Below are 17,572 nucleotides of genomic sequence, written 5' to 3' on the forward strand. Positions count from 1 at the left end.
AAAAAAGTCGTTGAGAAAGAAAAAAGAGGAGAGTTCAGAGGGAGAAGAGAAAGGAAATGAAAGGCGAGGTTGAGTGCATCTTTTAAAGTAGTTTAGTTTGTCCGTTTTCCCTCTGCCGTGTGTCGCTTTTACTTATTTTGTGTGTCGTGAAAAGCCCACAGGAGACAATCCTTGAAAACCATCTCTCTCTCGTTCGGTCTCGTTCTCATCACTTCGTCCGCTCTCATCGTTTCTTTGGAGGTTGGGCTGTGCGGGGGGGAGTGATGGGCCGACCAGAGTTCATCCCTCCATACTGGTACTTGGCTTTCTTCTCAGATGGCTTCAGGATCTAGGAGCAGACGGGGACAACAGGGCAGTTGTTTTTGGTTATTTGAGGCTTTGAGTCGGCCATTTTTTATTGAAATCCTTCTCTTCCTCCCTCCCCACCTGGAAGGAGCACATCAGCGTTTCGTCCACGCTCATCATGCCGCCGGCGTTGTCGAACTCTCCGCAGTAGTTGGGAGCTGAGAACAGAGTCACCAGCTGCCGCTTGGCAAAGAACTCGTAGCCGTCTTCCACCACCTGGGGGCGCCAGACACACAACACAGGACCGGCGGTCAGGGGAACACTCGCTGTCACACAATATGGACTTCTCTCTCTTCAGACAGCCAGTATGGACGCCGGCGGCGAGTACCTGGTGGGCTCTGCAGATGAGGTCCAGGTCGTGGCGGTTCAGGAACTTGCTCACCACGTCGGCTCCGAAGGTGAAGGAGACGCCGCGGTCGTTCTCTCCCCAGCCCTGAACGTCTTTGTCGGGGTCGGACCACAGCAGGTCACACAAGAGGCCTGGAGGGGGGGGGGAACAACAACAACAAAAACACAGTATTAACTCCAACATCTCCGTGTGTGTGACCCCTCAGCTCCCAGCATCCAACAATGTGCTGCGACTCCAACCCGTACGAGTCGTATCACCTGCATGTCACATCCACAGTCATGCCAGGTATTAAAACACAGAGGCTGCGTGTATGTATATACAGAGCCGTTCTCCTCTGGACACCCAGAGTCTCCCTGACGGACCATAAGAGGACCTGAGAGACGGCGTCTGGACGATGGCGGCCTTATAAGGGCACGAAGAACCAGGTCGAGGGAAGAGGGGGCAAAGACTCCCTTCCACTGGATCACCAGGACTCAGGAGAGCGCACGGAACCCTGGTATCTTTTAATAACCTCTCTGTCATAAATAATCAACCTCATGAACGTCTCTCCTTCTCATACAATAACTTCAGCGGACACAGGAGGAGTTCTTTCCCAAGTTAAAAAGGTGCTTTATGGCGTTCACTCGTCGGGCTAAAAGAAGGACTGAAGAGTCAGGGCCGGGTTCCTCCCCTCCATGAATACGGCCTCAGATTAGTTTGGACCATAAGCTGCCAAAGGTTGAAGAGGAAAAAGGACGTATTTGGCTCTTGGCGTGTACATGGGGATCATAAGTGGATTGGGAGTTTCCTGCATTTGCTTATATTTTGTTGACAAAATGATGCAACGAGAAGATAACGGCCAGATTAAAAAATCGGGACCAATAATAACCGTTAGTGGCAAATACTCAAATACTAAATAAAGAAACATAAAAAAGAAACCGAACGGAGGCGTCGTAAAGAGACAGTTATCTTTTTTACATCCACGTCCGTCCTAAATGTCATCGCGTCGTCATTTTAACCTTTTAGATGTCTGCGTGAAGTCGTCGTGTGACCTTTAAGTTGTGACACACAACATTTACGTCCTCTTACTTAATTAAAAAAAAATCTTAAATTAAATATTTAATGACCCGAGAGTCTTTAAAACCTCGTGGTTATTAACCCCTCGTGCGCTCAATGTTCACAATCTTATTGATCAGCTCACTTTGGAGACCTCGACCCTGCAGTGTGTGTGTGTGTGTGTGTGTGTGTGTGTGTGTGTGTGTGTTGACCTACCTGTGTCAGGCACGTCTGTCGGTCTCATGATGCGTCTGATCTGCTCCATCGACTGCAGGTCCGGAGAGAGGCCTGTGGGCGACACCCCCCCCAACACCCCGTGGTGTTAATCCCTTCATAGACCTCCGCATCACTGAAGACCGAAAGCCGACAAAGGCCCTCAACCTTTATCCGATACGCTGCAGATCACACGGATAACTATGACCGGATCGTGAGCACAGGGCGTTACGAAATACCTCCGTGGCAGCAGAAGATCTTCTCGTCCACGATGGCGGCGATGGGCAGGCAGTTGAAGCAGTCGGTGAACGTCTTCCACAGCTTGATGTTGAACCTGCGTTTACCTGCAGAGGCAAAGAGCGACAGACGGCGAGTCAGCGGGACGAGAAGTGAGAAGTGATGAGAATATGCCTCGTTCCATGACGCTGCTCTCCTGTACTAGGCTTTTTTTTTGTTGCATGGTTGTGGCCTTTTTACTCAATTTCATGCTATAAAAGAACGCAGCTGCAACTTTAATCATTTATAATTAACAGTAGAGACAAGTGTTAATCAATGTTTAAGGAATAAAAGTATAATTTATTTCTTATTTGTTCATTGAGAGTCCGTTTAAGGGCTGATATTCCATTATTTATTCTTTTTTGACTAGATATTCATTTTTCAAATCAGTATTCTGATATTAATTTACCATGAAATACACTACACCTTTTAAAAATGGCTACTACTACTTCTCATCACATTACACAAACACGTCGTCCATCTCCAAACCTCACACGGGACGTCGTGGCCGAACCCGAACCCTACAGGCCCGTGCCGGGTCAGACATGACAGACGGACACCTCGGGGGAGGAGAAGAGGAAACGGGTTTGTGTTGCACTCACACTCGTCGTAGAAGCCGTAGATGCGGTTGATGGAGGCACACTCGTGGTTGCCCCTGAGCAGGAAGAAGTTCTCGGGGTATTTGATCTTGTAGGCCAGCAGCAGGCAGATGGTCTCCAGGGACTGCTTGCCCCGGTCCACGTAGTCGCCCAGGAACAGGTAGTTGGCCTCCGGGGGGAAGCCGCCGTACTCGAAGAGCCTCAGCAGGTCTGTGTACTGCCCGTGGATGTCACCTGGAGGGGGGGGGGGGAGGCGGTGAGCAACCCGACAGTGTAGGGAGAGCGAGGGTTTTAAATGGAGGGTTTACGGACCACAGATTTTGAGCGGGGCCTCCAGCTCCAGGAGGATGGGCTGACTCAGGAAGATCTCCCGGGACTTGATGCAGAGGCCGCGCACCTCCGCCTCCGTCATCTGGACGATCTTCCCTGGACGACATCCTCGCACTGGTGAGGGGGAGGACAGGAGAGAGTTAACGGAGCAGCACGAGCAGCACGAGCAGCACGAGCAGCACGAGCAGCACGAGCAGCACGAGCAGCACGAGCAGCACGAGCAGCGGCAGCATGAAGACACAAAGGCCGAGCCGGCGGGTAGATTCCCCCGATCGTCTCGCGCACACAGACATTAACTAAATAGGTCGGGTTCGGTCAACAGGCGGAGGACGGAAATAGCTGCTGTGTGTGTTGTTGATGTTGTCGGGAGTCGTTTGGGAGACGACTTCCTGTTGGGTAAGTGAGGCAAAAGGGAAAGGAAAGTCACTGTGGCCCCGTGACACGATCTCTGTGAGGGGCCGGGATCCTTCTGGCGAGCGCACATGAAGCCACGAGGCCATGAAGTCGCGCGTTTAATCATGATGTCGTTCAGCCAGTCCATCAAAATAAAAGCCTCACAACTCTTCCCTTTAGGCTGCGTAAAGCGAACATTTGGTTTTAAGTACAGAGCAGCTGGACAAGAACAAAAATACATAAAAAGAGCTAAACGAGGCTCTAAACATGACAGTTGAGTCGTTTTAGAGCTGGAGTGACCGAATACGAGTCGGCAACCATTTTGACTGAAGTCCTGATTCAAGCCACAAAAGAAAACTACATGTTACAGGATTCATCAGAGGGTTTGCTGCTTTGACTTGCTGCTTGGCCAAAGGGCCTCGAAGATGTCCCCTGGGGGCCGGCTTAATGAAAAGATAACAGCATTGAGCATCTATTTTATGAGATTTAATCGACTAAAATTGGAATTAATCTAGAAAATGATACAATCACAAAACCAATCATTAGTTGCAGCCCTGAAATGAATATAAAGAAAACGTTGAAGTATTTTTTGTGTGTATATTGTGTTTATTCTCATTAGCAGAGTGCACAGTTATACATTGCACATTTCATTTGTCACCCCTCCAACATTCCCCATCACACTGCTTCAGTGGTCAAAAAGCACATTACAGTATTACGTATAATAGCACAAGTAGACACAAAAGTCAAAAATGGTGTCGGAGTATTACAGACACACAGAAACCAGTAAGGAGTTTTAGAAACTGGAAGTTATTGCTATTATTAATTCCTACAACAGCGTCAAGACAACTGAATAGAAAATAAAAATTAAACCGTCCGAGGCAAAACTTTGCAGTATTCATGTATTTAATAGCCCTGCTGGCTCCAGGAGCTCCTGCCTTTAAGCTGACGGCGCACTGCCTCTCGCCTCCATGCTGCCTCTAGTCTCCCTGCTGCCTCTAGTCTACATGCTGCCTCTCGCCTCCATGCTGCTTCTAGTCTCCATGCTGCCTCTAGTCTCCCTGCTGCCTCTAGTCTCCCTGCTGCCTCTAGTCTCCATGCTGCCTCTAGTCTCCATGCTGCCTCTAGTCTCCATGCTGCCTCTCGCCTCCATGCTGCCTCTCGCCTCCCTGCTGCCTCTCGCCTCCCTGCTGCCTCTCGTCTCCATGCTGCCTCTCGTCTCCATGCTGCCTCTCGTCTCCATGCTGCCTCTCGCCTCCCTGCTGCCTCTCGCCTCCCTGCTGCCTCTCGCCTCCCTGCTGCCTCTCGCCTCCCTGCTGCCTCTCGTCTACATGCTGCCTCTCGTCTACATGCTGCCTCTCGGCTCCCTGCTGCCTCTCGGCTCCCTGCTGCCTCTCGCCTCCCTGCTGCCTCTCGTCTACATGCTGCCTCTCGTCTACATGCTGCCTCTCGTCTACATGCTGCCTCTCGGCTCCCTGCTGCCTCTCGGCTCCCTGCTGCCTCTCGCCTCCCTGCTGCCTCTCGGCTCCCTGCTGCCTCTCGCCTCCCTGCTGCCTCTCGGCTCCCTGCTACCTCCTGGCTCCCTGCTACCTCTCGGCTCCCTGCTGCACGGACATGTTCTGACCCGCGGAGGGACCAGCAGGAGCAGCCAGAGCTGTCAGGAGACACCACGGCAACAAGATGGAAGGACCACCGCGTAGGGCAATCACACAGACAGCGGTGTGTGTGTGTGTGTGTGTGTGTGTGTGTGTGTGTGTGTGTGTGTGTGTGTGTGTGTGGGGGGGGTGGGGGGGGTCCTGCTGCAGCTCTAGGAGGAGTTGTGTTTAGAATGGAGAAGTGACACGAGAGAGAGAAAACGAAAGAGAGAATCCCTCCAGGTGACTCCTCTCTGCCCCTTTTCGCATGTTTTACTTCCAGTTGGAAAGGACAACAAGGGTGTGTGTGTGTGTGTGTGTGTGTGTGTGTGTGTGCAACATGACCCTGCTGCTTCTGCCTGGAGACCCGAGGCGTCTGTCTGCCTCCTCAGCCGAACACACCCTGCGATCACACACCTGGGCAATAAAATGAACTTCACTTTAAATTTGGCCAGAAGGGATTTTACATGTTAATGATGCGACAGCGTCCAACCTAAAGGACATTAAAACATTAAAATATGAAGTCTGCTGCATCAAGTGTAAAGTCTGAGAGGTTTTCACAATAAAAAATATAAAAAGTGCTTCTTTTTGCTGAAATAATTCCTTCATATTCTTAATAATCAGTCCGTCATGTGCAGTAGAGGAGTCAGCTGACGGCCACGCCTCCTTTTATTAATAACACCTTCGAGGAACCCGTCATCTCGGAGCGGAGGTTTGCAGAGTAAACGCTGAGCAGCCACAGGTTTACGATCCCAACATCATGAGATGTGAACACACCGTGAGAGCACAACACACAACACGCTGAAACGTGTGTGTGTGTGTGGACTGAGACACACACACACACCTCTCTGTCAGTGATGACGCGTGTGCAGGTCTGTGTCGTCTCAGGCGGCCCGTGCGCACACGCACGGATCCAGTGACCTTGTCGTGTCACTACGGGATTGTGGGGAGGCATCCCAGCATCCTTTACTCCGTCACCACTGCACTGCAGCTTCTCCAGCGAGGAGAGAGGGGAGGGGGAGAGAGGTGGTACCCACATCCGGTCACCATGGCAACCTAGCAAGACCAATTTCTAGCCTGAAAGGTGTCGATGAGCGGAGGCTGCTGGCGGCTGATTTGTGGATAAAGTGTCTTCTCCACCAAGACACGGGCCGCATACTAAAACCAAGAAGAGCATCTGACAGGAGGGGGAGGGGGGGGGGCGACTACAAGAGCCACAAGCACAGGAAATACTAGGGGCCTCAAATTAAGTCCAGTTTGGTGACAAGAATCCATCAACACCTGGCACCAGTCCAGAAAACCTCCTCCGTGTGTGTCAGGTGTCTCCAGACGCGGATGCTAATTATCATAATCAAAATTACCACGGCACACAAACAGGAGGCATGCGCACCACGCTGTCCTTCCTCACACATCCGTCCACACACACACACACACACACACACACGCATAGCGGGCAGTAACAGGTGAGGTGCCACCTAGCAGGCTGGATGTTTCCAGCTCACATGAAGAGGATAATTATTACTAAAATGTGGAAGCGACAGCTTGTGGAGATTCGGTTTTAAGTGACTTGCAAAAAAAAAAAAAACTGTTTAGAAAAGTGTTGGCTGCACTCCGACTGTCTTGATGCATCACGTGAATGTAAACACAAGACGACAACACGACAAGACGACCCCACCCGGCTGAACCCCGTGTGGAGCTTCCCTTCCCGACGGCCTCGTCTGGAGGAAACCAGGGAGCTTTTCCCAGCTGGTCGTCATCCTCCTCCTCTTCCTCCTCGCCTTGTGAACCACGCTGACGTCAAGAGGACAGAGTTGTCTTTGCATTCCTGGCGGATCACAGGCCTCACCAGCTCGGCCCTCGCGGGGCCTCGGGGCCCTGAGGGCGTCTGCAAGATGCATCAAAACCTAAAAGTGCTGAGCGAGAAGCTTGGTGATGCGATTCTTCCGACGCGGGGCTTCAAATCAATGTTGAGTGATGTATTGATAAACGCAAGGCAATTTGGTGAGATTTTTCAAACATTTATATTTTGAAACTGTCAGTTTAAAAAACTGCCTGAAGCACAAGGAAACCAGCCTAAAGCATGAAATCAGAATTTAAAAAACTGTACTTTTTTATGCAATCCAAACAGTGAGATATGCAATTTGCAAAGTAAAGTAATTCTGTTAGCGTTTCTCTAAAAGGAAACTCAATCAAATATTCTCAGTGAGCAGAACATAGTACATATACATTTTTTTAATGACAATACAGTGGAGTTGTCTATTGGTATACATATTTACATAATGAGATTTTTGATTTAAGGATGATCAAAAATAGTTGCTGATTTTCTGTGACGTAAGGAAAAAAGGAGGAAAAGGACTCTACTTGTTTAAAAGGGAAATTTCATTCCTGGAAGCAGTAACGAGCCGTTGTTCCGGTCTTTGCCGCCCAGCGACGCTCTCTAACCAGCGTCACGCTGGCTGAGCCGGCGTTCCTCGAGCTAAAGTCCAGCTACGTGTTTGGGAGGTTTCTCTCGGTTGCTGCCCAACCCTCCATTGTGCTGCATGTTGAAACGCACCACAGACACACAAACTTGACTCACGATCGCACCGGCTTGCCTTTCTGGCTAACCGAAGATTTTAAAATCAGCGAGCGTCATCCGTTCCTCCGCTTCACTGATCGCGAACTACGAGCCCGAGGGGTCACGGAGGTCACGGAGGTCACCCTCTGGTCCGTCCATCTAAAGCGGCAGAGTTCGCTTGAGTGTGAGAGCCAGAGAGAGGGAAAGAGAGAGAGAGAGAGAGAAAGAGAAGTGTAATACAGACGGATCACTTCTCTCCAAGGCATTACCATATATGGGCACTGATGTGTGGAGGAAGGAGGAAGTGAGCGAGTCGCTCAGGACGAAGACAGAGCACTTGAAGGCTATGTTGGCGTTTGGGAGAGAAAGAGAGCCAGAGACTCAGACCTGGGGCCCAGACCCGGGACTCAGACCCGGGGCCCAGACCCGGGACCCAGGACTCAGACCCTGGACTCAGACCCTGGACTCAGACCTTGGACTCAGACCCTGGACTAAGCCCAGGGCTAAGCCCAGGACTAAGCCCAGGACTAAGCCCAGGACTCAAGTCCAGGACTCAGACACCTGCTCTTTTCCAGCTCACTCAGTTTACTAGTATGATACACCAGTATTTTTCATACAAACTATGGCAAACTATACATTTAAGAGCCAGCATGTGGCATTTCAGGGTGACCTTTGAGCAGAGAAGGAATACAATATTCATAACTATGCTTTCATTATCTTATAATGAGCCTTTCATATCTACACATGGAGCGGGTTGTCTTCACGGAGTCCGCCATGTTTCACTGTTATGTTTCTACAGTAGCCCAGAACGGACAAACCAAACACGCTGCAGCGGGACAGAAGCCGTCTGACTTCTGTTGCCCCTAAAGTAGAGGCGAGCAACCTGCAACCACACCGCTAAAAGCCATCAGACACACTGTCCCTTTAAGACACGTCAACAGGTTTCTCATAAAGTCCACCAAGCACAGCCCGAGCAGCGGATGGATTCATTTGGAGTTGAGTTTCTGGCCATGTGAGGGATAAAAGTCTAAGATTCACTCTGTTTTGGTCTCCACTAACTCCTGAGGGGAATGGAGCTATGCATCTTCAGCTGCTAAATGCTCCACGGTGTTCACCAGCTAGTCGCTAACTTTTGTCTGTCCATCGTCATCGTCAGCGAGTGGATTAAAGAGAGGTTTTTTTTTTCTTGTTGCTAGAAACAGCAGACAGCTAAAGCTGGAAACAAAGTTGGCGAGAGCGGAGAATCAAACAATTTAGGCCGCAGGCCGGAAAAAACAAAACCCTCCGTAGAGTTGAGGGGTGGACTGTAGAGTCTTGTTTGTCAGCTCTCATAATACATCAAGTCATTTCTTCATAAAAAAAACATTGTAGGTGCAGCTTGAAGTTCAGCAAAACATTCATTTTCTCTAATTGCCGAGCAAACATCTGCAAAAGAACTTCTGGTGGGTGAAGCAGAGCCATGAATAACAAGCAGGCGTGACGTGTGCATGTTTCAGCCACTGCTGCACCAATAAAGATGCCCCGTCAGACCTTTTTTAGCCCTCCACATCCATTCTCCATTCTCTAACCGGCTGGGCACGAGGCCAGCAGCTCCGCTCACCCCTCCATCTAACCCCCTCCCACACGGGGCCGATGGAAAACACTGACCCCTCAGTGAGCGAGAGGCACAAAGCGACTCTGGCGAAGGAGAGAGCGGCGGCGACTCTCGAGGCAGAAATCCCGAATGCGCTGGCATTTCGGTGGCATTCTTGTTTCAGAGGGAGGTTTTGTTCGCCGTTAAGTGCCACGGGGGGTGAATGGCCGTCTTTGTGGGGCCAAAAAGAGAAAAGGGACGAGGGGAGAAATAAACAGGGAGGAAAGTGAAGCTCGAGTGTGGGGTGGAGAGAGACACAGTGGGCGAGGGAGTGAATAGAAGGGGGCGGGGCTGAAAAAGCCCGGGTGAGCTCCTCTGTGCCACGTTCGGTGCCAGGGGGCGAGCGCTCCCCGCCACACAGGCTCCACCATTGTTGTTGTTTCCATAACAGAATGCCACGCAGCAGTGACACCAGCGCGTTACGAGAGCGCAGGACACTCGATGCGTTGTAGGACTCTCTCTCTCTCCGCTCAGCAGGGACGGATTACCTGCAGCGGGGTGGGAAACGCTCCGAAAAACATGGGGAACCCTCCTGACCAATCAGAGACCTGCCTACATCTATCTCTATCTCACACGAGTCACGACAAAGCAAAAGCTCCTGTGCGCGACCATTAAAGTCAGAGAAAAGCTGAATTAATGCAACAAAATGTCCCTTTGCTCAATTCAACGTCAGTATATGATGGATTATGGTTAGCTGATGCTAACTTTCATGACTTTTCTGCTCTTAAACTACGTCTTGGCATTCCTGTGCATGACACTTGTGGCCACAATAGTCGCTGATAGTTTAAAAAAAAGGGACAGTTCAGATGTTTTTGAAGTTGCATGAGGTACTTCACACTCCATAGTTAGTTTAAGTGGATGCTATAATTAGAATATTCTGACTGCGTAACCTTGCAGTCAGAAAGACCTCTCAAAGAGGAAACTTCAAGCGTTATGTTTTTCCCTTCCCAAGTAGGTAGGTCTCTTAAAAATCCTGGACAAAAATGTTGCTTTTGTTCACCCTGCTGTCGAGCATAAGTGGACTCTGTCTTAACACGCCTTCATGATTTCTGACATATTACAGATGGAAGTTTTGAGCTGCGGTGTGGAAAGTGGATGCAGATTGTCCCAAAAAAAGAAAAAGACATGGTGTTCAAATGTCAGTAACAAATCCAATTTTAGGAGGTAAACAGAGAGAGAGGGAGAGGGAGAGAAATGGCCTTTAGAAAGATGCCGTGCTCCCATACCGGATTACAGCTTGGCTGGCGTCTTCGCTCATTAACTATAATGGCTCCGAAATGCAACTTTCCATCCTGCCTCCCCCACTCTCGCTGGCGGATGTTCGGGGCCACCGGGCCGTCTGCGCTGCCTAGCCAGCGGGCCAGTGAGGGCTCAGCGCGGGGCTAACTGGGATGGTCAGGGCAGGAAATGGACGTGCTGCTGTCCTCAGTGTCGAGACAACCGAGGGATCTCTGTGCACATCGTGAAAACAGCGACTCTGCTGCGAGATGTGGAACGCGCCGCAGAGCGCTTACCAAAGCAGCGGATGACGCATCCCACACCAGGCGTCACAATACTGGGCACGCGTGGCCATGTCGGCCATAGACGGAGTCGTCGTCACGCCGGTGGACTCGCGTTTCGAAGCCTCGAATGCAACATTTTGACCGTTGCCATATTGGACTTTTGCGACCAGTGAACGGGTGTGACCATATTTGGACTGTGGAGGAGTGACATAGAGACGCCGTATGCGGCTCTGGTAGCGACCTGTCACACACAAACTAGCCCCGCCCTAAATCATACCCTGCTTTATAGTCCGTTTGACTCTAGTAGAGCATCATTTACGACATGAAGACGACATTAAACAAGAGATTGCGACATAAACTCATGTCTCATAAGGGATTAGGGAATAAAAGGGAGTCATTTTCTTGACTCCTATAGACTTCTATACAACCAGACTAATTTTGGCAACCGGAAGAGTCGCCCCCTGATATCCAGGAAAGAGAATGCAAGATGAAGACACTTTCACACCGACATCACTCTTCAGAACCGGAGGTTTCCGCCTGGTTAGACCCCACGGAGACGCAGCTTTTTAAATGTGAACAAGTGACAAGTGTAGCCACTCGGACTGCGTACTATCAACATATAGGAAGACGGTACAAACGTCCATTTTATTTCTAGACACAAATGACTTTGCTAAGGTCATTTATGCACCGTTGCTGCTTTACCTTTCAACGGTGACTCGCAAGACAGCGACTGACGAGTCATCGTGTTCAGGGTGACAAATGAAACCACAGGCTGGAGAATGTGCACGCTGAGGTCACTGAGGCGGCGGCGGTGATTGTAAACCAAGTTGTCAGTTGATCTGGTTTAGCCTGTCGCCAGGACTACTGTCAACCCCTCCACCACACTGCCTGGGGGACATGCACACTGTACATGCATGAGGGTGTCTGGATGTTCACACACTATGACAAGTTGGCCAAAACTCCCAACTCCTCCATTCGGGGTTAGCTTCCAGCTTTGTGCTCAACTACAAATGTCGGCATGCTGAATATATGTGGTATTTAGCATGATAGCATGCTAACATTGATAGCATGCACACTCTTGTACGCTTCCCAACCTTGACGAAGACAGCGTAGACCAAATCCATATCTTCTGTTCTTCCCTTTTCACAATAAAAGCCTCAGACATGTGTATAACTATTAACCAGAAGGAACTCAAATTCACTCAAGAGCATTTCTCTAAAAGGAAACTCAATCAAATATCCTACAGTAGCGTCGAGCTTCACAACAGTTCAGACCGACGCTGCTCCGGGTCAATAGGACCCTGTTAGTTGGTCCCATGCCAGCGTCAATCTATTCAAACCTTTTACTGAAAAATGCCCGTAAGTGGTAATGATTTGCAGAGTTAAAAAGCCACTTCACTTCATCAATGTTCAATATTAAAAGACTCCATTGGAGAGAAGCCCCCCTCCTCCTCTTCCTCCTCTTCCCCTTCCCCTCCCTGTGGGTGTCACTAAAAGGGTAAGTTAATTTCTACCACGGACAGCTGTGCCTGTTGACATTTAATAGGAGATCGGAGAGCTGGACATGTTCGCCCGTGTGCACGTGTATGTCGATTCCCCACCGGCAGCAGAGCTCACTGAAGAAGTAAGAGATCGACCTCCAATTGAGGCGTTTAAGGAACTCCTGTCCGCCTTGAAGCAAAGGCTCGTTTTATTCCTGCAGAGGAGACTAAATGATTCCCTCGTGAAAACCTTTAGAGCTTGTAGAAAGAGTGCCAGGAGAAGGCCACTGACGGGCCATTTAGTAAAAAGGACTAAATAAAAGCAGACTGCAGGTGTGATCTGGTTGAGTAAACGGAGTTGATGAATATCACGGTTTCCCCAGTAAGAAACCGCCTGAGAGAGGTCTTTGTGGTGTTGACAGGTCGAAGCCCTTTATGAAGACAAACTGATACACCAAGGACCCTTTGAGGACGTTGTTGTGGTCCTGCCTGTGTTTGGGCCGCATACACAACAGTGTATTAGTGCCATTGTAGGTTAAAAAAGATAGGTATATTCTGGAGGAGAGCAGTAACAGAGGAAAAGCACAAACAAATATTTCAGAGATTAAGTACATATAAATGTACTTAAATAATAGGGAAGTTTCCCTTAATAAATGCATGACTTTTTTAACACAGAATATCAGAGATATTTCTCTTCATCGCAACAGACTGAATATAAGAAGTGGAAGAAGTCCATTTTAAAGCCTCGAGTTCGACCATTTCTCCGACGCCATCTTGGCTTTTTTTGTAACCGATGAACAGAAGTTACTCTCTCTGGAATGAAGTAGGGTCATTTTCTTATAGACTTCTATTCAAGCAGACTTGTTGCTAGCCAGTAGAGAAAAGGCAGCTTCATTTCAGTGTTTTATCCTACAAATTGAAACCCTAATACGTTGTTTTGAAAAGAAGTCTCCTCGTGTAACATTTACCAGTTTGCCTTTGTTGTCCTCATACTAAATTGAAAACATTAATCAGGTTGTGGCCTCCTGATACAAAACAGATTGATTACATTTCTTGTTTGCATAAGAAAGATATCCATATCACACCAATGCAAAATGAGATAAATATATATTTTTAACTTGTGATTTTGCTTATCTTGACAGAAAGCTCCAGAACAGTTGATTAGGTGGAGATCATTTGGTCAACTCCTTTTTTTTGTTGCCAGTTTTAGAACAGTGTGTGTGTTTTTGGCAAAGTTCTCAGGCGGCTTGGGGAACTTTTTTTGCAGGAGACTTGTTCCACATCAGGGCTTCTCCGTTGGTATTTTCACACCAGAAATGAGCCAGCCGGACACAAACTCGCTGTGAGTGGGGAGAGAAAGTCGCAGACTGAAGATGGATACTTGGACGTATTCACAGCTCACATCTGGAAGACTTTAGGGCCAGATCCTTTGGGGGTTAGATCCCTTTAGGACCAGATCCCTCCACTGAGTAGTTAGCAGTGACAGTACAGCCACAGCTGACACACACACAACAATAACAACAACAACAACAACAGCAGTATTATGTAGTCGGTCCAACAAATCAATCCAGACGATTAGGTTACATACTCAAACTTGGGGGAAGGCGAGGCCCGCGGTGAACAAGTGAGGGGCCTCGCTTGTCCACAAGTTTAACTTATCTCTTAAAACACCAAGTATGGCTCATAATTACAAAACCCAGGGAGGGACACACACTTTGTTCATGTGTTAAAGCTCACAGGGAACACACTCTGCAGGTCTATATATATAGTGGGACAGCATCAGGGACTGTGGCTTGTGTAAACACCAGCATTCAGCAGCATTCCCACATAAACACCGTCCCCCCGGGACGCGCAGACTCTCCAGCGGAGAAACCCTTTGCGCAGAACCCCCGTTTGAAACCCCGACATTAGTCCTCTGGATAGCGGCAAGACGGGAGACACACACACACACACCGGAACCGCGATGCTCGGTGTCTTTTACGGACCGCCGTGCTGAAACTTTCGGCATAGTTTGTTCATGAAGCTGCACTTGTTTTTCGTTTTTTTAAGGAACGTCAACTTTTGGGACAGCAGACAGCACAGGCGCCCGCCCACCCCGGGGGTGTTGTGTTGTGGAAATGTTGTTGTTGGAGGGTTTTTCTCCAGTAAAATCTTCTTCGTTGGTGTTATATGTGATGCACACCAAAACGATGACATCAACGGTGTAATACAAGCATTACGACATGGATCAAGGCGACAGGCTCTCTACTGAGGTTTAAGGTCGGGGTTGCGTCCTCTCCCGTACGGGGTACAAACAGCCCTCCAACTATAACTTTTTATTTATTCAATGGTGAACCCACACTTTGACTCTCACAAGTCACATCGAGGAAAAAACTCTCATGTGCCATTAGGTCTGGTTTCATAGCTAAAGTACAGGACTGGTCCGGTGTATACCGATACACCGGGACACTCCGGCGCGGGCCCTTTTTTTCTTGCCGACTTGAGTCAAAACCAACCGTAAGCAACCCGCGCGGGCTGGAGACGCAAACAACAGGATAGTATGAAGGTCGTGCGGTTTGCAAACTCACCCTCCAAAAGCCTGGAAATCAGCGAGTCGACGTCCAACTCCCCCTCCGCCATTTCTGTAGCAAACAGCTCTGCCCGCCGCAGTCTGGAGCAGGCAAAGCAGGCACCGCCTCGCTGCACACAAACGCACCGCCAACCTCCTCCCACTCACAAGCCTCCCGTTTAGGATTGTTATGATGCGTTCAAATGCACCTCGGACAATATAGCTTCCGCCGCAGAGAGGCGAAGAGTGGAGAGTTGTGGATATAGCCATACATGGCCTTATAACGGGATTTTTTTTCTTCAAATGATAGTCGTCCCCCGTCCCCCCTCCGAAAAATCTAGATGTATGTACTCTAGATATGTCCATCTGTACATGCATTGCTCGCCATTAATTTTCAGAAATGCAATGACTTGTTGGAGACAAATATGAACATCCTTTATTGTAACACTGTTTTCAACATTGTAACATACAACATCTAGACATGATAAATAAACCTTCCGCGAGCAGTAACGCCACCATCATGCTCAGGATCAGTGGGTTCAGAAAATACTTGGACGCTTTTCAGTCAGGACTAGCTGCCTTACTTTAGATTTGAGGGAGCATGTTAGCGCGAGAGCTCCTCAAAAGGTTCCCACATGCAAACAGGTGGAGAATACTGACATTCATTGGACAATTTCCACCCTGTTGATTGCATGTTGTTGTTGGTTTTCTCAATCTGTGTCAGTAATTTCGAACAACACTTGAAGGCATCAGCATCGCAGTCTTTGCAACAGGTTACAGTGAAATTACAATATAGAAGAATACTGTTTTTATTTTATTTTAAAGAATAAACTGTGGAGCTCCAATAAATCCGAAACAAACATAAATCAAAGGGCCACTGACGCACCATAGGTTTGTGGTTTACGCGGGCAAAATACTGTGTTTTCCATACAGAATTCCGTTTTTCTCATAATTTATTTAACACAATAAGCAACCAAACAAAAGAACAAAGGAACTCCTAATGCTGCCTCTTCTTCTCTGGTAAAAAAAACAAAAAAAAAACAAAAAACATAGGCCTACCCAGGTGCATGCTGGTTTTCTACCTGCCTCCTATACATAATCACAGGTGCCCAGAGCGTCACCCAATTCTTAAACAAATGAACTAAGTATACATAGACAACACCAACAAATAATGACACTAAACAAGACACTATCAACAGAAAACGTTTTCTAATACATCAAAAAATCTTACATAAATAAGATCAAATCTAGAATAATTGAACAATACCACGTGAATAATATAACTAAATACTAACCTCAAATAAGGAGCTCCTATCGATAGTTTTTTTCACACTTGGTCAGACTTGATGAATAATAATCTGACTGAAGATGTCTTTGGTATGAATGAGCAACTGTTATTGACATAAAGTAAGCTTCAAATTAGAAACCTGATAGATTTATTCTAGTCACTAAAATATTATCCGGGGTCAAATGCACAGTGATGACGGCTAATGAGAACAGATGCGGATTTATGTGCGCACAGCGTCCTCCTCTGGTCAGAATGTGAATTGTATGATTGTGAAGTAGTTTTGATGAACAGTTTTCATGACTATTATTACTATTATGATTGTATTGAGTTAAACCAATGAAGTAAAGTAAACATAGTAATGAATAAACAAAGGTAGGAGGAGCCCTCCGTGTTTATTTACACTACTGTCTGGATCACAGCGCCAGAGTGGATCCAGGCCATCGCTCTCTCCAGATTATGACCAAAGCTTGAAGTTATGTTATTGCCTCTCCCACACGCAACCTATTTTCTTGTTGCTCTCGAGTGCGTCATCTGGGTATTTCCGCACTGTTGAGAGTGGGCGGTGGCAAAGTTGCGCTGCAGAGGAAAGGCGGGGGGGTGCAGCTGCGTCAGGCAAGCCAAACCCGGAAACAGACCAGTTGTGTTTTACTTCAGAATAATAGCGTTTGTTGCTGCGGAAACTAAACTTAAGCAACATTTATAATGTCATAATTACTTTAATAAAGCATTTGATTGGATATTGTTTAACAGATGTATAAGTCATCACTAATAATGCACCTTGTCGCTGTGAACCGTGTTGTTACCATGAAAGTATCTCATGAACCGGTTAGTGTTACTGTGTTATTAAAGGTTTATAAATATAAAAATGTCAAGCACAAAATATCCATTTTCGGTAAAACAAATAATAATTATAGAGCTTTTAATAAATAATTTGTTCAATCGTGTTTAATAGTTTTTAAACTATTAGACAAAGTACATCACTTTCATTTACAGACAAGATTATAGCTTTTGTTTGGTTTGGCATTTTGTAATTTATTTAAACTAAAATGACACATTTTCATCCAGTTTTCACAAGATTTTTTTTTACCTATAATAATATCATTATTACTATCAATAAATGATGCATCAATGCATATACATTGTGCATTCTTATTAGGTATGTACATATATATAATTGATATTTTCAGATGAATAAGCCAAGAACAATTGATTTTAAAATATAGGTTATTATTGATACAGACATTTTAATGAATACAATTAACGTTGACAGTGTACCCCACACACACGCACGCACACAAGCACATTTCTTCGCCGTTACCGGAAGCGTCGCGCGCCGCTGCTCTGTCCAGCTTTACTTTCTGTACACCGCCGAACACAGATGTGGGCGGAGCGA

At 47.6% G+C, this 17,572-nt stretch overlaps 1 protein-coding gene across 1 annotated transcript; it reads right to left on the reverse strand.

Moving 5' to 3' along the window:
- Positions 1 to 37: 37 nt before the first annotated feature.
- LOC137792001 (serine/threonine-protein phosphatase PP1-beta catalytic subunit) lies at positions 38 to 15,043 on the reverse strand. The gene is made up of 8 exons (XM_068587328.1): positions 14,911 to 15,043; positions 3,130 to 3,261; positions 2,821 to 3,051; positions 2,182 to 2,286; positions 1,946 to 2,017; positions 674 to 825; positions 427 to 561; positions 38 to 328 (listed from the first exon to the last, which is right to left on the reverse strand). The coding sequence occupies exons 1-8, from the start codon at positions 14,960 to 14,962 to the stop codon at positions 224 to 226; spliced, it is 984 nt and encodes a 327-aa protein (XP_068443429.1). The 5' UTR covers positions 14,963 to 15,043; the 3' UTR covers positions 38 to 223.
- Between the last annotated feature and the right edge of the window lie 2,529 nt (positions 15,044 to 17,572).

The sequence above is a fragment of the Clinocottus analis genome, unplaced genomic scaffold, assembly GCF_023055335.1.
Source record: "Clinocottus analis isolate CAN_PGR_092001 unplaced genomic scaffold, fCliAna1.0.p SCAF_21, whole genome shotgun sequence".
Taxonomy (NCBI): domain Eukaryota; kingdom Metazoa; phylum Chordata; class Actinopteri; order Perciformes; family Cottidae; genus Clinocottus; species Clinocottus analis.

Coding starts and splice junctions, on each gene's coding strand:
- LOC137792001 (XM_068587328.1), bottom strand. CDS start 14,962: ATGGCGGAGGGGGAGTTGGACGTCGACTCGCTGATTTCCAGGCTTTTG. Junction 3,052..3,129: donor GGCCCCGCTCAAAATCTGTG/GTCCGTAAACCC, acceptor CCCCCCCTCCAG/GTGACATCCACGGGCAGTAC. Junction 329..426: donor CGCTGATGTGCTCCTTCCAG/GTGGGGAGGGAG, acceptor GTCTGCTCCTAG/ATCCTGAAGCCATCTGAGAA.